At 34.7% G+C, this 25,827-nt stretch overlaps 2 protein-coding genes across 2 annotated transcripts; one reads left to right on the forward strand and one right to left on the reverse strand.

Annotated features, from left to right (window-relative positions):
• Window positions 1-492: 492 nt before the first annotated feature.
• On the reverse strand, window positions 493-11,339 carry LOC132191912 (protein NRT1/ PTR FAMILY 8.1). Its single transcript, XM_059607042.1, is given in 11 exon segments — window positions 493-696; window positions 1,025-1,900; window positions 1,980-2,530; window positions 2,868-3,085; window positions 3,175-3,300; window positions 8,651-8,795; window positions 8,797-9,409; window positions 10,251-10,801; window positions 10,903-10,986; window positions 10,988-11,121; window positions 11,200-11,339. Coding segments are annotated over 10 exon segments (3,360 nt in total). The 5' UTR covers window positions 11,306-11,339; the 3' UTR covers window positions 493-696; window positions 1,025-1,068.
• A 4,377-nt stretch (window positions 11,340-15,716) lies between these two features.
• LOC132191560 (laccase-4-like) lies at window positions 15,717-18,730 on the forward strand. The gene is made up of 6 exons (XM_059606653.1): window positions 15,717-15,913; window positions 16,423-16,574; window positions 16,667-16,911; window positions 17,018-17,146; window positions 17,269-18,195; window positions 18,291-18,730. The coding sequence occupies exons 1-6, from the start codon at window positions 15,827-15,829 to the stop codon at window positions 18,419-18,421; spliced, it is 1,671 nt and encodes a 556-aa protein (XP_059462636.1). The 5' UTR covers window positions 15,717-15,826; the 3' UTR covers window positions 18,422-18,730.
• The last annotated feature ends 7,097 nt before the right edge of the window (window positions 18,731-25,827 follow it).

The following is a 25,827-nucleotide window of genomic DNA, read 5'->3' on the forward strand; positions in this document are numbered from 1 at the left end:
CAAAAATATACATAAACCAATGTGAATGCTCTTATAATTTGGTGGTACATGATTTCTAAGTGCTTTTGGTCATGCAATTTCGCAATGAAGGGAAAATGCAAGTTTTTAAATAAAATCCCGGAAAATGTTTTATTTGGAAGTATGTTTGAAAAAAAAATGACAATTTGAAAATGTGAAAATATTCACGTTTATTTTTACCAAACACTTAATTTCATTTAAAAAAATTATATTTTCATTAATTAAGTTTTAAAATCACTATTTTTTCAAACTACACATTTTAAAATTGCTAAATCAATCATACACTTCTTTTGTAAAGTTGATTTTTTACTTGGATATAGAGAGACGAGTAATGCTATATACTACACTTTCATCTTACCCTTACTCTATTAGGCTGATGTGGAAGTTACCCATTAGATTTTTTTTTTCCTAATCAAAGCGGGAGAGGGGAAAGGGGAAATGAATCCATTAGAAAAAGGAATTTTTTTTTTTTTTTAATCGTGGCAGTTATCCATTAGAAATTGAATCAATTCGACAACCGATATACACAATCATACCAGCCCATTGAGATGAAAATGGGATAGGAGAAGAGTATGCATTGAAGTTGGGCTACCCATTTGGTTGCTGATGTTGAAGTTAGGCTGTGCGACTGTGCCGGCCCATAACAGATCACGTTGGCAAGAACAGTAGACCATTCTCCTAGAATGCAACAAGAATGGGAAAATTGAGAGAAATGATATGATTTAATATATCATTTCAACATTACCAATAATTAGACCTTGAAATCAGACTCAAATACCAAGAGGATTCAAAGGAGAATTAACAAACACTTGAAATTTATGTCGGAATTAACAAAACAATGCCAACAATATTTACAAACACTTGACACTTATCCTAAGGTTCAACTTTGGACTGTTTTTTTTTTTTTCCTTCAATTTAGTTTATTAAACTGATATGCGTCTAAAATATATGTGATTCTCATATGCACTCAAATTTAATAGATAGAATCAGAGAAAGTTTTTCCAACCTAATTTGGAAGAAAACTTTGTTCATCCACTAACATTCATCTCGTCAGTAAGCACGCCCTGTGGCTTTCTTGTATGTATACCACTTAGCAATCCAGAGATAGACCAAGAAGTTGAGCAGGCTGAGAATGGCCAAGAGCCAGTAAAAGTAATCAAGATGGCCCCTGTTCAGATTATCTGGAATCCAACCAAGCTTCCCATTCTTTGTGGTGACTTCTGTCACAATTGTCACGAGCAGAGTGCTCAAGTAATTCCCCAATGCCACAGTTGTGAGTGACAGAGCTGAGCACAAGCTTCTCATAGCATCAGGTGCTTGGTCATAGAAAAACTCCAACTGTCCAATGAAAGTGAATACTTCTGCACATCCAATGAGAAAATACTGTGGGATTTGCCAGAAAATTGACATGGGAATGTAGGTGAGGTCATAGTAATTGTTCCTCCTAATAATGCCGAGCCGAACAACCTCCAGAATCCCAGCAGCGATCATGGCGAAAATAGAAATGACAAGGCCAATGCCCATTCTTTGGAGCTGGGTGAAGCCCCTTTCATTGCCAGTGAATCTCCTTGCATATGGGACAATGATTTGGTCATACACTGGGGCCCAGAAGATCACGCTAAGCGTGTCAAAGAGGGAGAGCGATGCTGACGGAATTTTGAAGCTAGGACCCATGTGTGGATCCAATGTGTTGCCTTGTAAAACAAACATGGTGCTCATTTGACTGTAAACTGTTGAAAAAACTATCCCAGATGCCCATACTGGGAGCAGCCGAATAATGGCCTTGAGCTCTTCCACTTGAGTCACTGAGCAGAGTCTCCATGGGTTTGTCAAGCCTTTAATTTGGTCAGTTTGGGTCTCCACCGCAGCCTTGTCAAAGAACCTGGAAATTGACAGTCTCCATTAGAAGAAATCAATCAAACATTTGAGACCAAAAACAATCTTAGCTCCAACCCACTTACCTTAACTTGTCAGTGTGTTCAAGCTTGCGACTTCCTTTGATAGTACATTCCTCATCTGCAGTCTCATAAAGAAGAGACTTATCAGCAGGTACTTCAACATTATGTTTCCGAAAGGATGCGACAATAACCTGGAAAATCCTTGTAAGAGGGCTCCCTCCAGGCTTCTGAAGTCGGTACAACCGGCTGCCTGAGAAAAAAAACCCAACTGCAATGGCCATTGCAACTGCTGGGATTCCGAACCCCCATCCCCAGCCCACATTCATTTGTATCCAAACCAAGACTGAGGAAGCGATAAGTGCGCCAATATTGATGGAAAAGTAAAACCAATTGAAGAAAGAGCTCTTCTTTTTCCTCTCTGTCTCACCGGTTTCATCAAATTGATCGGCACCGAAAGAAGAGACGCATGGCTTGATTCCACCAGTCCCAAGAGCAATCAAGTAAAGTGATATGAAACAGGCTGCAATCTGTGTTTTTGTTGGGTGGCAACCATTCTTATCGCATGATGGCTCTAGTCCATGGACGGAAGCAGACAATGTTAAGAGTGTCATCCCCTATAAGAAAAATTAGAGTTCTTCAACATTTCTGGGGAAATCAGCCTATTAGACAACAAGGTTTATGCAAGGATGGTCATTTTTTATACATATTTTCTATACAAAAAGGCTGTAAAATGGAAGAAATTCAATAAGATATAGAAGTTAATTTCCATAATGGCTCAGATGGAAGAGAATGGCCAAAATTGAAAACCTTGATGTGGTTTACGAATAAATACATTGATCAACTTTACAATAGACTTTGTTGATATTAACATTCCAATGCTTGAGTACTCAAGCTTGTCAAGTTTTCAGGTATGCGTATGAATGAGGAGAGTTCTGTCTGAAAGAAACTTACAAAAACATAGACAATTGAGAAACCAGCAATTGTCCAATATCTTCCCAAGTATGCATCAGCAAGAAAGGCTCCAATCAATGGTGTGATGTAGCAGGTCCCTGACCAATTGGTGACATTGTTGGAGGCTGTGACATTTCCCTGATTGAGACGATCCTTAAGATAATTAACCAGGTTGGTGCCCATACCATAGTATGCCAACCTCTCACAACATTCATTTCCTACGAGAAAATTATACAGTGTCCAACATCTCAGACTCAGGTAGCATTAAGGAATGAAAACCAGACAATGAAAAGAATCAAAACTATACCAAGAATAAACCGGCAAGCTTTCCAATTTCCAGTCTTTCTCTTGTCAGCAGGATTCTTATGGATGTCAAGAGTGCCATCTTGTGTATAGATGTCTTCCTCTGCCATGGTATGCTTATACTTTATGCCTAGTTTTACTTGGTATATTCCTCCAAAGGCTTACCTACAAAATCAATCAATCACCAAGTCAAATGCACAGTTGGACTCAAATATAGTCATTATGACTATTTATTTATCCTGGTTGTACTTCATTCTGTAGTCAGTGTTTTGTTTGGTAATGTAAAAAGGTGAGAATAAATGGAGGAAATTGGAATTAATGCTACAGCAAGTCAGCAACCTCATAAACCCCAGATAGACAATACATTTTGTACACAATCTCATTAGATTGACAATACATTTCGTACACAATCTCATTAGATTCCCTCGACTAGTTGGTAAACTAATGGAGCATATTAATATGAAATCTGCATAAAATCTCAAAAAACCAGTCATGTATTTTAGGCAAATGAGTCAACCCAAAATTACCAGTCTAATCCTCAACATCTTTTTGAAATATTATCAAATGTCAAATAAAGCTAATATGAACAGAATCAAAGAAGAATTGAAGTCTGCAGAAAATTTGTACTCAATAATCAAGCAGCACACTCAGGGCACCCTAAAAAATATCAAATACATATCACATGAGAAGTATCACTACCTATTATTAATTAAAGAACCCCATATAATGGAGCAGTCTTTCTTTATTAGAAAAAGGATCACAAAACTCCAAGCATGATTTGAATCATATAACTACATCATGAGCTCCACATTAGTTCAAATGATCATTATTGGTAGAATGGTTTATCCCAGTGGACCACAAAAAAGGTCTTAAATACTATATAATAGCCTTCTCCAATCCCTCAAAAATATTATAATAGACCCAGAGGGACCTTCAAAGTCCAAAAAGTCTCGAGATTTTTTTTTTAATTTTATAACACTTTCTTTTCTCTCCTTTCAAAAAAAAAATTTAACAAACAAACATGTCATGACACAAACCACTCCAAACTATTTTTACTTTTATGTTATAAAATAATAATAATAATAATAAAATTTTTAAAAAAAAATTAAAAAGAAAAAAAGAAAGAAAGAAAACACCATTTAAAAGGCATTAAGCCATAATTCTGACTCTTCAAAGCCCAATAAGGCAAAAAAAAAAAAAAAAATGTTATCTGCTGGAAAGCACTAGGGATCAAGATACCATCATCAAAGAATCCATAAATAAATCCAATTTTGCAATTTCAAATTAAAGAAAAAAAGAAAGAAAAGAAGATGCCGTCAAGCCAAAGCATTGTACCATGATTGTGAAAGTCCTAGCCCACTTTGTATTGGATGGGGATGCCAACGGGGATTAAAGTTGAAAGTTTGACAAGATGACATGATTACTCCAAAAACTCATTTATAAACATAAAAAAACAAGGAAAAAAAAAGAAAGAAAGAAAGAAAGAAAGAAAAGAGAAAGAAAACACAGTTTGAAGAATAACAAACAGGATATCTAACTATATACTCTAGAGTCAAGTCTACCAAACTCCTAATGGTATTTTTTAAATGATAAAATCAGAATTATAATCGACAGATGATCAATTAAGAAGATCACTCAAGAAGTTATAATATATAAAGAACTAAAAAAAAAATCTTAATATAACGAGAGAACGATAAATCTGAGTTTGACTCAAGATCTAGAATATCGGGTCGAAACCTCAAGAGGGTAGAATCAGACACCAAAAAAAGATTGAAGACAAGCCCACAAATGTTGTAGATACCTGACATGAATCATGAATGCATGCAGATGCAGACAACTTGTACAGAAACAGAGAGAGTACTGTGTGTTTTCTGAGGATGTTTATTACTTTGAGACATACCTCTGAAGCAAAACACAGAGAGCGAGAGAGAAAGAGAGAGTCCTGGGTTTGGTGGGAGTAATTGGAAGCAGAGAAATGGAGCAAAAGCAAGACACAAGGCCCTGGTTTTTGATGGCACACGGCAACAGAGGAATCAAGAATTCTAGGCAGAGAGGATCTCCTTCTGCCTATTTATCGTTGCTGGGGCCTTCTTTATATAAAATAGAATCTGAGAGATTTTACATTTTGCAGTGGTATCCCTGCAAAATCTTAAAAAATGATAATTTTTTGCAAGCGGAATATTAAGCTTACAAATACATTTTACAAAAAAAAAATTTACAAACTGATGTGACACAACATGATCGAATATGAAATAAATTCAAATTTTGATAAACTTAATCATGCTCTGTTACGTCAATTTGTAAATTTTTTTTTTATAAAATATATGTAAGTCTAACATTTTCCTTTTTGCAAAGCCAAGCAGGGATAAATGGATGTGATGTACATCGTTGTCTCATATGTGAATCTAAAACAATATCAACATCTTTGTTGCTTTTAAAATAAATAAATTAAAAATAATACGTGTCTTTTTTTCATTAGAGAACTCCGTTTTAGGCATCAAAAAGTATATAATTGATCTAAATTACTTACTAATTATATATTTTATCTATACCGACAAACAAACACTTTATATTACAGCTACACATTAATTTGGTAAGTCTTTTATAAAAAAAAAAATCAATCCTTATAATATTTTCTTTTATATTTTATTTGAAAAAAGTATTTGTTTTAGTATTTTGCTAATATTTTTGCTTTTAAAAAAATAAAAATAAAAGTGCGAAGGAGAACCGTTTAACAAATAAAACATATATTTATTCATTATTTTACATCTCCTTCAAGTTTTGTGTTTGGTGGAAAGTATATTAATATTTGAAGCAATGATTGACGGTGAGAAAAGGGTTAGGAATTTGGCACTATGGATTGAGCAAGCCCCATTCAGCCTCAGGTTACATATTTTGTGGTTCCTTTTATAAAATCTTAAAATGAAGGGGTAATTTTAGATTTATAGCCTGTAGGTGAACTGCCCAGTAAAATTGAAAAGGTTAACTCCGTTAACGGAGGTTAACTTTGTTCCTGGACTTTTGGCCGGGTCAATACACAAGCAATTACGGTTGCCAGGTAATTTAAGAGAAAGAACAGAACCAGGCTGTATTCCACGTGCAATTAAGCAGTTGGAGTATTTAAATCGCGTTTAGGCGCGTTAATAGTACGCATTAGTGGTAAGCTTTTAAGCAAGTAAGCAACCAAAGGCTACTCCATCTACGCGCTAACAATGCAGGTGTTTCTACTATTCAACCTATAACAACCTGGAAAGGAAATATCTCGGGTTGGATCCAAGTATCCAACCGTATTCTGTTGGGATGCGGAATCTTCTGTCCGTGACTTTCCTAAAAATTATTAATCACATTTTATGGTCAAATTAAATTATATATATATAGTGAATATATTATTAGGAAAATGCTAAGTACACTTTTGCTATTCTTTTTAGTGTTTTCCTCCTCTTAAGTGAATATTATTTTTTAAAAATTAAGTGAGAAAAATAAGGGCTGTTTTTTTTTTTTTTTTAGAAAATAATATATACTTAAGACCAACAGAATACCATGAGAGCACCTAACATTCCTTATACTATTATGTCATTTAAAATTTTAATTATTAAATGCACTAAAACACAACCTTGATAGTCAAATAGAATTTTTTATTTTTTATTTTATTTTTTCATTTTACTTGGTGGATTAAGAAACATAGCCCTAGATGCAATTAATCAATCATTTAGGTACTTATTAAAAAAGTAATAGTTGTTTAATATTTGAAAGCAGTATTTGTTTCAATAATGTAAATAATAAATCTCACAAATAATTGATAATTACATATAAACAAAATAATATTTCTACAAACATATTAAGGTATTTTCAAATTTTGATGCAGGCAGGCAATGGAATCAAGCAATAATAGGCATGGAAGCTTCCCTTCTTTAATATATTTTCTATTTTAATCTTTTTTTTTTATTTTTTTTTATTTTTTAATACATGTCCACAAAAGAGGGGAGATGAAAATTCTAACTAGTGACCTCCATTTCATTAAGCGTGATCTTAACCGATTGAACTATCTCTTAAAAATTATTTTAACCTCCTCAAACAAGGATTTTCAGCAATTTTTTGTTTGGGATTGTTAATAATACATAAAAACCTTTTATTGGGTCCACCTATTTTCATATCCTTCCTTCGAACTTATGGGTGATTATTTAATGAGTTTTATTAGGGAATATTAGGCAGTTCAAAAGTTATGAAACCAGGGAATAGGATCTTCTCCTGCCCATAATGGACAGGAGAATATTCAGTTCATGGTTGAAATTTCTTTTTAAAAATCCTATAACCACAAATACGATACTTGTCCCACTACAAAAATAAAATAAAAAAATAAAAAAAACAATATTTTAGATTAAAATAAATAAATTAAAAAATAAGGGGTGGTTGGCCACCCCATCTTGGCCATAAGGGGTGGCCAGACCACCCCATTTTAGCTGGAGGTGGCTTGAATGGCCGGCCAGGGATGGGTCATTCATTCTTGAATGAGATGAGAAAAATATTAACACCAATAATTATTCATTTTTTTTTATTTCTCAACTTAGTTTTGAAGTCATAGGTAGCCGTTATCCAATTCTACTTGAATTTGTCTCTCTACAGCAGTGCCCAGTAGTTTATGTTGTAATCCACTAATCCAATTTGGACTCTTTGAGAGAGATAACGTAAGAGAATTTTTTCTCTTTGGCAGCATTACCCTTCAACAAAAATTGATTAAAATATTAAAGAATATAATAATAAAATATATAAACAATTCAACAAAATTTAATTATCATTTAAAACTTAAAAACTAAACTAGTGAGAGCAATATGCAACATTTTCTAAAATATTGTATTTCAACTACATCAATATGTTCCCTTTGCTATTTAGTACTCTCATATTACTATCATACAACTATAGTGATGTAGCAATAAAAATCAGCCATTAATTTTTTCTTGTTATAAGCATTCATTGATTCAATGATTGATTTTCACTTCCACATTATTATAGTCAGGGCGAAACTACCTTTGAGCTTGAGGGGCCAACTCCCGCCAAAGGGTGGCCCCTCCAAAAAAAAATTAAAAGTTAACTTTGCCCCCCCAAATTTTTTTTTTTTTTTTAAAAAAAAATTTTGCTCCCCAAACTAAATATTTTAGTTTCGTCCTTGATTATAGTTGTATAACAGTAGTATGAAAGTCTACTAAATATTATTTATCTTTCTAAGATGACACCATATTTTTCAAATTATCTTTGTGAAAAAAATATTTTACTCTTAAGGATCTTAAGGATCTATTGATAAATACGTTAAATCTACCTTATCGGGAGCTCGTTTAAAATTCGACTGGAGCTCGTAAGAATCATTATTCTCAATAATCTCAGGAAATTACACTTTTATATTTAATCAATTAAAATATAGGAATCAGTGGCTGGAGCCCACGGGCCTCTTGTAAGTGTACCACTTGGCCACAAAAAGATAGAGCCCAGCACAGCCAGAAGCCAGAAAAAATAGTCAAGATTGCCATAATTCAAGTTGTCCGGAATCCATCCCGGCTGGCCATGCGTTGCGCTGAAGCCGGTGACGACATTAACGAGCAGCGTGCTCAAATAGCTTCCCAGCGCGGCTGTACGTTGTGAGCGACAGAGCCGAGCACAAGCTCCTCATGGCATCAGGCGCCTGCTCGTAAAAGAATTCCAGCTGCCCTATGAAGGTGAAAACTTCGGCGAATCCGATGATGAAATACTGAGGGATTTGCCAAAATATTGACATGGGCATGTGGTTGAGGTCGTAGTAGTTTTGCTTCCTCAACTCCCGGAGTCTTACGAGCTCTAAAGTAGCGGCGACTAACATGGAGAAGATTGAAATAACGAGGCCGATTGCTATGCATTGGAGTTGGGTGAATCCGTTCTTGTGGCCGGTGAACTTTCCGGCCAACGGAAAGATTACACGGTCGTAAATTGGTACCCAGAAGATGACGCTGATGGTGTCGAAGAGGGAGACGGACGCGGAGGGGATTTCGAATGATGGGGTCATGTGGAGGTCCATTGTGTTGCCTTGGAGAACAAACAAGGTGCCCATTTGACTGTACACGGCGGAAAAGATTATGCTGGTGGCCCATACTGGGAGCAATCGGATAATGGATTTGAGCTCTTCGATCTGAGTCACACTGCACAGTCTCAAAGGATTCACCGACCCTTTGATTCGATCCGATTGAGTCTCCACAGCGGCCTTGTCTAAGCAGCTGACCAAAAGAAGAAAGACAATAATATTTATCAAATTCTCGAGCAAGAAGTTGATTAAATTGATATATTTTGGACGGAAAAATGTTAAAACAAAAACGAAAAAGGAAGAAAGATTGTGTTGGGGAGAAAATATCTCACTATGGGCCATCTATTTACACTTATTTATAATATGCTATCACTCACTCACCTTTTGACACATGTACGCACCATTTTTGCACTTATAAAAAAAGATAGGAGAGAAGAAGAGAGTAATTCTAGAAGTCTCTCTTGTGTCCCTCCAAAAATTATGTAATTCTTCAATTATCATTTGATTAAAATCTAATAATGATCAATTACAAGCTCAATAGTAATTTTAAGAGTTACATCATTCTTAGAGGGACATAATTATAGCATTACTCAAGGAGTAAGGGTTCTTCTCTTTCCTCCACTGAAGTCCTAAACTCTCTCTCTCATATCTCTGCCTTGACGACCCTCTCTTCTTATTTCTCATGTACCTCACTCATCAAACACTTATTTATGAATATTAGAAGCAAATTTTTACTATATTTTTTATCCACAAATAAAGATGTTTACTTGAGCATTAGACAGTCTTCGACCATCTGATCCTGTATTTGTCTTGCAAGAACCTCATTGCCATACAATGAGTTCTTCTCAGCATAACCATCAAAAAAAATCATTGGGTAGAGCAAATTCTTGGACCAAAAAAGGCACGAACAAATAGTGTCAAATTGATGATTATAATATTAATTTAATACAAGCTATAAGAAGGTTTGATGTGATTTTTTAGAAACCAAGAATATATAGTGAAAATTAGTAAGGCAAATTACAGTGAAAACTTACCATAATCGTTGTGTATGATGAAGCTTGCGGCTTCCTTTGACGGCAGATTCCTCGTCCAGAGTCTCATAAAGAAGAGATTTGTCTGTCGGCACATCTGCTCGAAATTTCCTGAAGGAAGCAACGAGGACTTGAGATATGCGTGTGAGGGGACTCCCTCCAGGCCTCTGGTTCCTATACAGGCGTGTGCCGCAGAAGAAACTCACGACAGCAATCGCCATTGCCATGGCTGGGATGCCGAAGCCCCAGCCCCAGCCCACATTTGTTTGTATCCAGACAAGCACAGAAGCGGCAATGAGAGCCCCGATGTTGATCGACAAATAAAACCAGTTGAAGAAAGAGGTCTTGTTTTTCTTCTCTGCTTCATCAGCATCGTCAAACTGGTCTGCTCCAAAGGATGAGACACATGGCTTAATCCCACCGGTCCCGAGAGCTATCAGGTAGAGTCCTATGAAGAACACTGTGGTTTGCAATCCTGTGGGATGGCAAAGGTTGTCATCACAGCGTGGCTTTAGTCCGTAAACAGAGGCTGATACTGTCAGCAATGTCATCCCCTTTTAACAAATTCAATATATATATATATATATATATATTTGATCATCAGAATATTAATTAATTGATAATTAAATTGAAGTTATATGATATAATAACTTACAAAGACATAAATAATAGAGAAGCAAGCGATTGTCCAATATCTTTCCAAATAGGCATCGGCTAGAAAGGCTCCAAGCAGGGGTTGTGACATAGCAGGTCCCTGACCAATTTGTAACATTATTGACGGCTACAACATTGGTTTGGTGTAGTTGAAATTTGAGATAATTGACGAGATTTGTGTTGATTCCATAGTATGCTAATCTTTCACAACATTCGTTTCCTGTTCCAAAAGTCATGTGGGTCAGGATTTTACTTTCATCAAATGAAAAAGATGGCTAGCTGCAAGAAGAGAGAGTACCTAGGATGTAAGAGCAGGCTTTCCAGGTTCCAGTTTCTTTCTTGATGGCAGGCTTGTTATGGAAATCTGTGGTTCCATCTTTGGTGTAGATGTCTTCTTCTTCCATTGACGGCAAAAAACCAAGCCTTGAGAGCTCAAGAGAATCCCCTCCTCTCCATGTTTATTCAACTTCCAAGCTTTTTATCAGAGCATATCATGGCACGCAGTTCAAGCAATACCCTTTAATGCATCATTGATTAACTACAGTCTACAGCTGGCCCTTGAAAGGAGTGTTCGTCCATTTTCGGTTGGCGAATGGCGATGGTGGTGGCATGGCATCCATCTCCATCTATAATGTCATGAATTCAACCTTTTATTTTATGCGAGTCAATGTCAGATCTTTAGCTTTTTGTAGCTCTGGCACACCTTCTTAGGAAGAGGAGCCACCGCCATTCTAAAAGAACTGCAGCTGAGAATTGGGTAGTCGCTATTTTCGTCTAACCCGTGTCGACCCGGATATCCCAATCTTTGACCCATAGTTGGCCTAATCTTCGGCCTTATTGGGCTTATACTAGGCCTGATCTTTTACCCTTAGTCGGCCCTGTCTTTTGCCCATTGTCGGCCTAGTTGTCTGGCCAGTGGTCACCACTGCCAGTCACCGCAGGCCACCATCCGGTCGCCCAGATTGGCCGATCACCATTAACTGCCACATCTAAGCTAGTCACTACTGACCACACACGAGTATTTTGCTTCACGTTGTACCTGATTCATGCCCATCTGAGCTCACGTCCAGGTCCAGCCTTTTGATACTATCGCACACGATCCCCACCTGCTTTATCAATGCATTTTAAGGTCGAACTCACGCTCATATCATTTTCCTAGCCACAACAGATCAATTTTTTTTTTTTTAAAAAAAGAAAAAGTTGTCTTAATAAAAGGTCAATTATTTTTCTTTTCCATACTAGGTTCTAGAGATTTTAATTAGAAAAATATATATATATATATTTACCATATACTACAAAAAAATCTTTTTTTTTTTTTTACCACCCGTTTTTGACGTGTCAGGCAGCTTAACACGTCACTAAACTATAGTGACATGTCATTATTAACGTGTGTAATTGTAATAAAATCTTAGGAATACTACATGAAAAAACAAAGAAGGGCTTTAGCCATGATAAAAAGCCATCGCTAATAACTATTAGCAATGTCAAAAGTCATTACTTTAATCCTGTCAAGGGTGCTCATCAACGACGACTCATTGCTGATAATTATTATTAGTGACGACAAAAGTCTTTACTAATAACATTTCATATCATTGCTGAAAGTTCCTCACGTGAGTCGAGTTGTTTCCGTTGATATTAGCCTTGTTAGCGACGACATAGGTTATCGCTGATACGAGTATTGTTAAATATTAGTCTCGTATCATTCTTGTATTCCTAAAAAAATAATATGTCTTCTAAAATTATCATTTAATCAAAATTTAATAATGATATATCACAAATCAAATAGTAATTTTAAAACCACATCATTTTTGGAGGAAAACAAACAAGACATGAGAATAACATTTAACATTACTCCACTTATATGTAAATTATCAACAACAATAAGACCTAATTGTAGTTGATAACATATCTTTTGTTTTTAATAATGTTACATTAAAGACACTTTAGTCGTCATTAATAATATTTCGGACTTGTTATTATTTATTTATTTTTTGATTATTACCTTAATTTCTTGTATTCAATTCACCTACTTTATTTCCTCTATAAATAGGGTCATTTATATTGCAAACATATTGATCAAGTCATTAATAAGAGGAAAAATGCAGCTTTAATTAATGGATAATATTTTTCTTCCTTTCCACATTTTGTTACAAATTTCGACATTAATTTCATAAGGTTCTTGTGATCATTAATCCGGTATAATTAAAATTAAAGGGCCATATATAAGATTCTTTTAGTAATTAATAACGAAAATCAACGAAGGGAGATCCTTTCTCTTTAACGTTAAAAAGAGATGCGTGTTGAACCTTTGATGGTTAATCTCAATTTACGCAAAAGTGAAACAATAACTACTATATAAATGAAGAGAAAAATCCAATCAATGCAAATATATATATATATATGATGAAAAGGATTAGGAGACAACAATTGAAAAGGATTAGGATACAACAATTTTTATTACAATTTTCTATAAATTTACGTCACGCGGTCAATCATATATATATATATAAGTTAGTGTCATGTAGAGAAATGTTACATATCCCAAATTTTATTTTTAAAGTTGGTTTCTAAATGATGTGTCACCATCCTATGAGTTAGTGACACACTTTTCAAAATAATAAATCTTATAATATGGTAATATATCATTTAGAAACTAATTTTTAAATTTTTTTTTTTTTTGAAAAGTGTAGCAATCATCGTGCCATGTGATATTACACAAGTAAATAATTAAACAATAAATTTTAAATATTTTTTTTAAAAAAAAAGCATGTGTACCATCAACCTTCTAGATGGTAATTTTTATTTATTTTTTAAATATTTAAAGATCGTAAAAATCTTTAATAGAAAATGACCATCCACCGCAGGTATCTCTAGAATAAAGAAAGTCAGAAAGATGGAACAAAACCAGCATAGATTAGTGAGTAGGTGCTGCGTCGTACTTAATCAACCTCTATATCTTTTTAATTTTAATTATTTTAAGGAAAAATAGACATTTTTTGTTTTTGTTTTTTTGTTTTTTTTTCCTATAGGAGAGAAAAATGAAAGAAGGATTAAAAAACTATGGGGAAAAACAAGCAAAGAGGAAGAGGATCGGAGGGTGCAGTGGTGCTGGGTTGGTACTTACCCACCGTTAGTTTAATCTTGGCTTTCAAAGAAACCATAATGTGGCTTTGTGTTGGGCTACTATCTGATCATACATCACCTGAAAGCCATTTCTCAACCATTAATTATTTTGCTTGCTAAGCATCCCCCAATAACCATTATTCTAATCATCTCTTCTCTCTACAAACCTTCCCCTTTGACCAATACATATTCAATACAACCTACACCACTTGTTGTAGGGGACCAACGTACTTGAAAACTACCAGGGGCCCTCTTCATAAATTACATAAGCTCCAATAAAGAAACAATTATGTTTCTCCAAATTAAAGTTATCAGCCTTTACGTCGAATTTCCGAAGGCTTACAAATAATGTTAAATAATTAAATTTATCTGTCAAATCTCTTGTTGCTTAATTATTTCACTCATGTTGTGCTACAAGGGCACTCTCACTTGACATGGTTGTCATATGAATTTGTAACGGACTCATAGTAAAAACCGTTTGTAACATCCTGATCCCGTATTAGGAAGATGAGCAATAGTCACTACAAAAAATCAATGATTTAGGAACGTTCTGGAATAAGGTCATTTTGTTAAAGCGATCCCATTAGAGATCATTTTAATAGTAAAATGACCTCTCTCAGAAGGAGTAGTCGTTTAAACAGTAAAGCACTGTTCAAATGACCCCTCCTTTTGAGAGGGGTCGAGGGGTTGTTTGAACAGTGAACGAACTCACGAAGTGCGGTCTTTTGTTGTAGCAACATGACCCCCCCTATTTGAGTGGGGTAGTTGCAACAGTGAACGACTCCACTCAGTGGTTGTTTATAAAAATAGTCATGAGTGTTAAGTTTTATATTGCATAGTTACTATATAAAATTGGGCTTTATAAGAAATTTTAGGGAAGTTTCAAATTGACTAATCCTTTTAGATTGTAACACTAGGTTATGTTGTATTGGAGCACTAGTATAAGACATGGCCTTGGCCTGAGTCAGTATAATAATTATAAATTAATTTGAACTACCTTAACAAGGAAGTTCAAGTTTCATTCATTGTAAAAGTAGGTAATGCAACTGTAAAATAATTGTAAAACTTGAAAATTTGGGTTTCTACGGACCTACTAATTAACTGATTCAACTTGCTAAGTTTGACTCAGCTCGGTTAATGCTAATTAATGCCATTGTGGAATATTTTCTTTTAACTTAATAGAAAAAATCAATGTTTTATACATGTTAGTTGTGCCATTAATTGTGAAGTATTACTGGTAATTGAGGAGGTTACTTGCATTATAGTCTACCAAGCAATCATTATCGACTGGCCTGTTAATTCTTCAAGTGGAGTGCATGCAACTGATAATAAAAGTAAAATAGAGAGAAAATATAATTTAAAAAAATAAAAAAGAAGAAGAGAAATTATATTATATTATAATACAGATCAGCCAGTCAGGAAAAAGAGAATATCCATGCCAGTTCCGTGAAAATGGCAGCAAGGAGCTTCAACAAACTTAATATATCTAGAACTACATATTGGTCCAATATTGAAATGGAACTTTATGTAACATGCAAGATATCAAAGGGATAGAAGCCTCCGTTGTGTGTCTTGTTAATCAAGAATCCTTAGTTCACCTAACAAGGGAACAACGACATGGGAGCAATGCCTCCATCCCCCTTTATAAGGGTGCGTTGGCCAGTCTCTCATGACTGCAACAAGCTAGAAAGCAAAGGCAACAAGGACAAAAGCAAGTGAATTATTGATCAGAGAGAAGAAGAAGAAGAAGAAGAAGAAGAAGAAGAAGAAGAATAAGAAAAGAAGAACAAGTGTTGTGAGAAATGGATTCTTGGGTTCTTCTTCTGCTTCTAGTGGCTTGCCTTTGTCCAGCTTTAATCGAGTCCAGGGTTCGTCACTACAAGTTTAATGTAAGTACATTGCTTGTTTTCATCCTTGATCATTCTTAATCAAATTGTCTTTGTTTTTGTTGGAAAAAAAAAAAGAAAAAAGAAAAAAAGTCTTTGTGTCGAGCTGTGGAGTCATGCCAACACCCGTACGTAGGCTGCCCATGAAGGTGGGCTGATATAAGCTAATTAATAACATTGTATTGAGAAGAACTCTTCTTGAATACAAAAAAATAATTATTATGATTAGTTAATTTTCGGTGAATGCTTTAAGCTCGAATTAATCATATCACTGATTATCGTGTAATAAAAGTCGTAAATGATATAATTGCTGCCAACACTAGATTGATCTATCGATGCATGTAATTATACGCAAAACTATAGTGTAGTCATTTCATTCAAATTGAAAGTTAAAATCTAATTATCATTTAGACAATCATAAAGGAATTAAAACTGTACATGTGCAGTACTTGTAATTATAATTCTTACAACTTTATGGAAATTGATGTATTTTGTTTTGTTAACGTGTGAAGGTGGTGACGAGGAATACCACCAGACTATGCTCCACCAAACCCATTGTCACCGTGAATGGGAAGTTCCCAGGACCCACTCTCTATGCTAGGGAAGATGACACAGTGCTTGTTAAGGTCACCAACCATGTCTCACATAATATTACCATCCATTGGTAAGATTGATACTCAAAATCCATATGTAACCCGTTAAACAGAAATGAGAGATGAATGCGACAGAGATAATTATTATTTTTTATTTGTGCAGGCATGGCATTAGGCAACTCCGAACGGGTTGGGCTGACGGACCCGCGTATGTTACTCAATGCCCAATCTTGACCGGACAAAGTTATGTGTACAATTTTACTATCACTGGCCAACGGGGCACGCTTTTATGGCATGCACATATTAACTGGCTAAGGTCAACGGTCCATGGTGCCATAGTCATTTTGCCTAAGCGTGGCGTGCCATATCCGTTCCCAACACCCCACAAGGAAGTTGTTGTCATATTAGGTGAGCTCAAAAAAAACAATAATACTACTACTACTCATAATTCTCTCAACCAACAATTTGTTCTTGTTAGAATTTGATTTATTAATTCCATGACATAAAATTGCAGCTGAATGGTGGAAATCCGACACCGAAGCCGTTATCAACGAAGCTCTTAACTCCGGATTAGCGCCTAATGTCTCCGACGCTCATACCATTAACGGCCATCCCGGGTTGGTCCCGAATTGTTCCTCACAAGGTACTTGATATATCGATTCGGCTCGGGTATCGGGTTGGGTCCAGTACTTTTAGTTCATACCCCCCCCCCCCTTCTTTTTTTTTTTTTTTTTTTGGGTAATAACTTGTTTTAATCATGCACAGGTGGCTTCACATTGCCCGTCCAAAGTGGTAAGACCTACTTGCTACGCCTGATCAACGCTGCGCTCAATGAAGAGCTCTTCTTCAAAATAGCAGGGCACACGCTGACCATTGTGGAAGTGGATGCCACGTATGTAAAACCAGTGAAGCTTGACACAATCGTGATTGCCCCCGGCCAAACCACAAACGCCCTCGTAACCGCCGAACAAAATTCCGGCAAGTACTTGGTAACCGTCTCTCCTTTCATGGATTCCCCCATTGCAGTCGACAACCTCACGGCGACTGCCACTCTGCACTATTCCGGTACGCTTGCAACCGCCCCCACAACTCTCACAAGCCCACCTCCACAAAATGCCACTGCAATTTCAAACAAATTTAACACCGCTCTCAAAAGCTTGAATTCGATCAAATACCCCGCCAATGTCCCATCAACCGTTGATCATAAGCTTTTGTTCACCGTCGGGCTGGGGATCAACCCCTGCGCTACTTGCAAAGCCGGCAATGGAAGCCGGGCGGTGGCTAGCATCAACAATGTCACCTTTGTCATGCCCACCACCGCCCTGCTTCAGGCACATTTCTTCAACATCAGTGGGGTGTTCACCACTGATTTCCCCGGCAACCCACCAAATGTTTTTAACTATACCGGCGCCGGACCGCCAAGTTTGCAGACCATCAACGGGACAAAGCTTTATAGGTTGTCTTACAACTCTACTGTCGAACTTGTTCTGCAAGACACCGGAATCATCGCCCCTGAAAACCATCCAGTCCATCTACATGGGTTTAATTTCTTCGCCGTTGGCAGGGGACTCGGCAACTACAATTCGACAACAGATCCCAAAAATTTCAACCTTGTTGATCCTGTCGAGAGGAACACCATTAGTGTGCCATCTGGTGGATGGGTAGCCATCAGATTTCGTGCAGATAATCCAGGTAATATTTATTTATTTATTATTTATTATTTTTTTAATGACATGGCTATTAATTTCTCGGGTATTAATATTATTGAATCTAATTTGTGATTGTAGGGGTTTGGTTTATGCATTGTCATCTGGAGGTCCACACAACATGGGGGCTGAAGATGGCATTCTTGGTGGACAATGGAAAGAGACCCAGTGAATCACTTATTCCTCCTCCGAGTGATCTTCCCAAATGTTGAGCCATATCCCCAAAATATTTATAAGTGCTATAGAAGTAGGGAAATCTCCGACACAAAAAAAGAAGAGGGGGAAACAGTGACAAGACGAGGAAGAACAAAAGCAAATAGTTAATAAACAAAGCGAGAGAGCTAAGATTCATTTGTTTTTTTGAGTACATGGAAACATTTGCTCTGGGCATGTTTCAAATAATGTTGTGTGAGCATTTTAGTTGTTGTTGTTGTTTTTTTTTCTTCTTCCATTTGTTGAAATACCATAACCCTTTTCTTTTTAGGAGGGAGTATATATATATATATATATTGGAATTTTCATGTCTAAGCTTTTGTTATCTTATAAAGGTTCCAAACGATTGATTTTCGTTTGTGACATGCCTCGTATTTGCTTAATATGGTCTCAAGATATCAATTTTTTTGGTAGTCCAATTTACCTCAATTTTGGAATTTAATGTGGAATAGGCCAATGTGCGATATGCTATAGGACAGACAGTTTTTGACACGACTTATAAACTCGATACAAATCAAATACCAAATTAATTAGCAGGTTATGGTTAAAGTGTCTAACCTATTTAATTAAATAGTTCGAATTATGATTAATCTACACATTCTTATACTTATATCTTGACACGATTCAAACCCAAAAGACGAACATGAATTGTCACTCTAACATACTCATAACCCTATAACCAGGGATAAAGGAAGGAGGTGGCCCATATAGGCCATGACCACTCCCAACTCATTAAAAAAAAAAAAATTTTGATAAGGTAACATTTTTTTGGGGTTTTTTTTTTTTAATTTTTTTATGAGTTGATAAGGTAACGTTTTTTGGGGTTTTTTATTTTTTATTTATTTTTTATGAGTTGATAAGGTAACATTTTTTGGGGTTTTTTTTTTTAATGCGTTGATAAGGGAACATTTTTTATTTTTTATTTTTATTTTTTTTATGAGTTGATAAGGTAACATTTTTTGGGTTTTTTTTTATTTTTTTTTTTATGAGTTGATAAGCTAACATTTTTTTTTTTTAACATATCAACCCTTAGCAATACAATTTATTGGCCCTTGGCCCTAGCCTTTGCTCACACTGAATTCTGCCTCCATCCCTGCCTATAACAAGGAGGATTTAGGTGATCTCCAATAAATTTTTGTCCAAATTTAGAGAATTTAAATAAAATAAAAAAATGAGAGAGAGTAAGGTGTTCGAGCAAGTAGGCTCCGCAAACATAAGAAATTCTAATCCGGAACCTCTTGTCATCCATCGTGTGAGGCACTAAGCCATGAATAGTTTATTCTTTTCGTATTTGGGCACCAATTTTTCTCACAAAATTCAGAATTAATTCCAGAAAATTGAATCATCACAGCAATATGGGTTTGGATGAGAGAGACCTTTTCTTTCTCCATGTGCTCAGAAATTTGACTTTGATGAAATGCCTAGGCATGCATGCAGTCAATGTCCATGACACATGTAGTGGCAACCCCACCGGAGCCCCACGGGATGCCCATACTCTCCGGGAATATAATATTTTTCTTGGGAGCAGTGTAGTATATGCTTATCATTTAGAAAGTTATCCAAGCACTCATCATATGAGACCAAAATTATTTTATTTTGTTCAAAGTGAATAAGAAGAAGAGAGTACAGAGAAAAACCAGCTCAAATAGTTTCCAGATAAGGAAAGAATCTTTACTTATGGAAAACCTCTACTTTTGTTTAATATGGTAATTGTCATTTCCAACAAACGACAGGCTCGAGTAAACCCTCTGAGTGGGAGACAATAACTTTTCTTTCAGATTAAGAAAAAGAAAAAATTGTTCATGAATTCTCCGGGTGTCGTGGTGGAGGCTGTGGAATATAATTAATATAATAAATAAATAATTCAACACAATTAGTAATTTATCAACTCGGTCGGAGCAAATACCAAATCTATTTTATTGCGCCATAATAAAAGAAAGGAAATTAGCCCAAATACTTGTTAAAATATGAATGATTTTAAATGAAATCAACTTCCTTTGTAAAATTTGGTCTATAACCTTAAAGGGAAGTGAGGAAAAGTTGGGATGAGGGAGATGTTGGTGTGGTTTAATGACTCGGTGGAAGATTGGCCATGACTTGTTGGTTTGTGGTCCTCTCAATTATACATGCTAGGGAGAGAGATTCTGATGGAAAGAGAGAGGAGGAGGTGAAGATGAGAAGAAAAAAAAAAAGGAGCTTTGTGGGTCTTGAAGATGAGATGAGAATCCAAAATACATACCCTTTTGGCTCACTTTTAATGCATAACCAAGATTTTTATGATAGAGTTCAGCAACAGGTTAGGGGTCATTTGCCCTCTCTAGCTTCCCACCGACTCCGTCGTTGCCGGGATGGGTAGCTAAAAGGGCAAATATTGTGCCACCTCTAATATTTCACTATTTTTTTTTTCCATAATCATCGATGTCAATAATTTGCTCATATTTCTATCATATTTTCTTATAAATTCAATAAATCAATCATTAAATTTGTGGGGTTCACTATTAACTTATGTAGGGTCTACATAAGTCTATAAATCTAATGGGTGATTTGTAATATAAGATGAGAAAAATATTAATATTAACCATTTCCTTTAAGAGAATCCTCAAAGGTAAAGAAGATAATCAAGAATGTTATCAACAAAGTTAGTTGTAGTGGCCTGTGATGAACGTTGTAAGTATGGACAAAGAAAGCCAATTTTAACTTAGCTCCTATGAAATTGAAAGGTAGGTGTACAGTGAGGGAGGAGATATCATTTGAGGCGATGATTCTTAGAACCACCAAGATCAGATTTTTTTGAGGTTTAGGTTCGGATTTGAAATTTTAGTGGACAAAAAGAGCTTTACAAAAGAGAGTCAAAAGTGTTGTGATAGAGGAGATCTTCTGATAAATGGGTTATTTATGGAAACCATTAAATGCCTTGTCAGACCAATTAAATTACGGCACATGTTATTTATAAAAAAAACTATATACGTACAGTTTTTTTTATAAGAAAATTACTTGAGCAGCCTTGAACTAGCCTTGATTAGATGAACATGTCCGCCATGCATGTCCAAGTTAATAGTGGAAGTTGCTTTTATGCCAACGTCAACAACTTCTGACCCCAAATTAAAATAAATATATAAATAAAAATTGAAAATATAAATTATTTTTTAAAGGCATTGACTGATATATTTTACTTTTTCAACCTTTTTGTGCGGTTTAAAGTAGAGAAATGGTATGTTTGTGTTAAAATATTAATTTAAATAATTATTTTTTATTTACTTATAAAAATGCTTGAGTTTTTTTTTTTTTTTTGGATAACTTGTATTTTAATATAATGCTAGAGCAAATGTCATAAGTTCAAGGACTGTCTTCCTATATATATATATATATATATATATTATGGGAATCTTTCATATTCATATCTTGAAAAAATATTAAGAATATAAAGTTATGATAAATTATAGCTAAATGTATGAGGTTACAACGTAATATTGGCAAATATAAAAATCTTACAATCAAGTCTAATCTCTAACTTCAACATTTACTAACCAATGTCTAAACTTATAGTTATAGAACAGATCTACTATAGGCAGACTCAATCTAATATATAGGTAGTCCATATTCCCAACTTTTATTTTCTCGGCAATGGGAGTAAAACCCTCACACAAAAACTAATCCTCATCATCCCAAATGTCAAATCCTTATTCAAAAAAACAACAAAACACAATAAAAAAAATAGTAAATAGCTACAATAGCCGGGGCGAGGGAGGCGAAGCACACTGACCGGCGCGTGGTGGATAAGATGCAGCCATTTGCACCGATGGGCAGTTAAAGAGCCGGGGAGCGGGGAGCACGTTGGGCCGGCATGTGGCTGAGTGAAACTAGTTAAGGAGACTAGATCTAGATTTAAAAAAACTAGATCTAAAGTCCAACCAATTCCGAGGAGGCGAAGAACGGGGCAACACGGTAGAAGGCGGACAGAGACAGTGCAGCATATGCAAAGGGATGGCCAAAGCAACTGCACTAGTCAGAAAAACCAAAAAAATAAAATAAAGAAAGAAACAAGAAGGGGAGGGGGAGGAAAGAAGAGGAGAAGTAAGGGGGAGGAGAAAGGAGGATGGAGCAAGAGCTCCCTCCTCCCCACATGTTTTTTCTCTCCAGGAGTTGGAGAGAAAACCTAGGGCCATTGTCTCCGTATTTTATTTCTCATTTCAATTCAATTCGACAGCTGCCATGTTAAGACGATGGGCAAAAACAAATCCTTTCACCCTCCCATTCTCCTCCCCCAAATAATAACCCTTCCAAAATCATAATTGAATTCAAATAATGAGGTTATTATTAATATCCTCAAAATTAAAATAGATTAATTATTTTTATTGTAAAATAAAGATATTAAAGAGAATATAAAAGTGTAGCATAGCTTCAATTTACAATTACACGGCTAATACAATTAATAGGAGTAATAGAACTATTATAAAGGATTTAGTCTTATGGCTAACACAATTACTTTTTTTTTTTTATATAATTTTTGTTTTGTTTGAAAGAATGTCGTGATGTGACATAAAGATTAAAATAATTTTAGTGTTTAGTGTTTTTTATTATTTGTTAATATTTTTCTTTTTTAAAAAAATTATTAATAAACAGAGCTAATGTACCGGCAGAATCAATAAGAGTATAGTCAATTGAATAATGATAAAAGAGGAATAGTATAGTGATGTCCAGGGTGTTTTCCAGCTACCTAACCCATTACGTAATCTTAGGCAATTGTTTATGAGTAATGGTATGCTTCTTTTTTTCTTTTTCTTTTTTTTTTTTAAAAAAAGTAAAGTCCACTTAACCCCTCAAACTATTACTCTAATGACAATTTACCTTCCAAACTACCAAAATAATGACAATGTACCCCTAATTTTTAAAAAATGACAAAATTATCCTTACTAAAATAAAAACAAAAAAACTAAAAATTAATTTTTTTTTCCGAAAATTTAAGGGTATTTTTGTTTTACTGAAAATTCTATAGGGGTAATTTCGTCATTTTGCTAACATTGGGGGGATACATTGTCATTGTTTTGATAGTTTATGGGGTAAATTGTCATAATTGATAGTTTGAATGGTAAATTGTCATTGGAGTGATAGTTTGAGGGGTTAAGTGGACTTTAACAAAAGAAAAAAAAAAAAAAAAACAAATTATTCAACCTTAATATTCTTTGAGTGATCATAGGCTAGCTACAATGAGACATCTCCCTTTTCATAGACTAATCAATCAACCCTACTTTTTCTTCCCCATCTCATTAATTTAGATCATGAGATCCCAATTTATAACGTATTAATGCATTTTCACTTATAGGGAACCCTAGTTCAGCATCTATTGAGAGTTTACAAACGAGAAAATGCTTGGAGCACTACTGCTTTTATTCGTTAAAATTTTGTTTTCTTTTTGTCCTTGTTTCAATATATATATATATATATATATATATATATATATATATATATTAACAAACAATCTAAACTCAAAATACTCTTAAAAACATTTAAAAAAATAAATAAAAAATAAATACAACCCTGATTACAATCATTTTACAAACTTACATGAAACTTTACGTGAGTGCCACATGACACAACTTGAAGACTCTTGTATGGTAATATATATATAGTACTAAATTCCTGATCCATGTCGCATTAGGTTTCAATTCATTTGCTACCATGAATGGTGAAATTGCCCTCATTTTTATGTTTGAGTGCCTTATTCTATCTATTATAGTCCTTCTTTGTTTATAGCTCGAGTCGGTCCCCTCGATCTGCTTTGATTTTTTCAAACAGTGCCAGTCCGCATCAGGGTGGACAATCCTTAGTCCTTAGCGCGAGGACAATCTCTCAAATACACATTAAGATGTTGACCCGTTAAATAAAATAACAAAATTTGATAAGTAAGTTTAATAGTTTAATGATTGACGTGATAAGTTTTACGTAGATTGTCACGTCAGCCCATACAAATACTTATAATAAAAATTATAGTACCTCTAATAAATTATTAAATTAATTATATCTCAATATGTGTCAGTTTCACTATTACAAGGAAGCAGCAGAAGTATATGCGATACAGAGCATAGAATCATGAATGGGGTTCACGAAGTAGATGAGGATAGGTGAAGAAAAATAATAGATAAAAAAAATTTAATTTTAATTTAATTGAATGGAGTTGGTTTCGGATTGGTTAAGGTTTTCAAGTTGCATTAATGTGTTAATTAAAGGAGAAAAAAAAGGGAATAAAATAGATGATTTTGTATCCGTACTGGTAAGATTACCTTAAATATTAAGCATTGAAAAAGTCTCATTCCTTTAGATCCTCCCCTTGTTCTCTGCAATATACAAATTAATGTTACTGTAACCGCCTTAACTCTTTGCCCCAATAATTTTTTATTTTTTTATTTTTTATTTTTTATTTTTTATTTTTTAACTTTTGCTTTTTGCTCCCTCAAGAATGTATTCCAATGATTTTTTTGCTACCTTTTCACTCAACTTTACGGGCAATCAAACGAAGCAATAAATCCCTCAATCATTTATGGATTATATTTAGGGATTAAGATTCCTTAAAATTCATTTTAAATTTGAAAATTTTAAATTTATAAATCTCATTTAAACGTTTAAAATAAGTCATATATATATTTTAGAATTCTAGGGGAATTTCAATCCATTCGTAACCGACAAGGATCGGGGTTAGTTTTATTTGTAAGGTCAAAGTTGTCATTTCACTTTTTTTGGGATAATTTTACCCTTCAAATAAAACCAACTGAATCTCCTCTGGTTCAAATTAACTGGAGATGATCCAAATTTCTTAGACACTCATATCGGTTGACGTGGCATGTTTAAATTTTTTTTTTTTTTTTTAAGTGATTGACATTGTACTACATAGTATTACTTTCTTTTCTTTTTCTTTTTACGGTTGTTTGTAAATAAATGTTGAAAAATTTAAGCGTTTAAAATAATTCATGTTTCAGCATTTAATAAAAAAAATGGCTTATTAAATTCCTTGAGAGATAGCTTCCTTATTAAATGTTGAAACATAATTTATTTTAGACGCTTAGATGAGATGAACAACTGAGATTTACTAATTTAATAATCTCAAATAGTTAAAGAGAATTTTAGGGTATTTCAATCCAAAAGATCTATCTAATGAGGAGGTTGATAGGGTTGTATATAATTTTATAAAGGCAATGAGCAATATAATTAATTGACTAATGCAGCTAATCACCATAGTCAATGTCAACCGCAGGTTGGCCCATTTTTTTTTTTAAATTACCAAAATGCCAAAATATTTACATTGGCCAATAACATTAACAGATTGTCGTTTTCAACACACACGTTTGATTTGGAGGGATTGGTCTCTCTCTCTTCCTTGTTTAGCCGCAACGCCCCCACAAGTACCATA

The sequence above is a fragment of the Corylus avellana genome, chromosome ca9, assembly GCF_901000735.1.
Source record: "Corylus avellana chromosome ca9, CavTom2PMs-1.0".
In the NCBI taxonomy this organism is placed as follows: domain Eukaryota; kingdom Viridiplantae; phylum Streptophyta; class Magnoliopsida; order Fagales; family Betulaceae; genus Corylus; species Corylus avellana.

Coding starts and splice junctions, on each gene's coding strand:
- LOC132191560 (XM_059606653.1), top strand. CDS start 15,827: ATGGATTCTTGGGTTCTTCTTCTGCTTCTAGTGGCTTGCCTTTGTCCA. Junction 16,912..17,017: donor GGAAGTTGTTGTCATATTAG/GTGAGCTCAAAA, acceptor ATAAAATTGCAG/CTGAATGGTGGAAATCCGAC. Junction 17,147..17,268: donor CCCGAATTGTTCCTCACAAG/GTACTTGATATA, acceptor AATCATGCACAG/GTGGCTTCACATTGCCCGTC.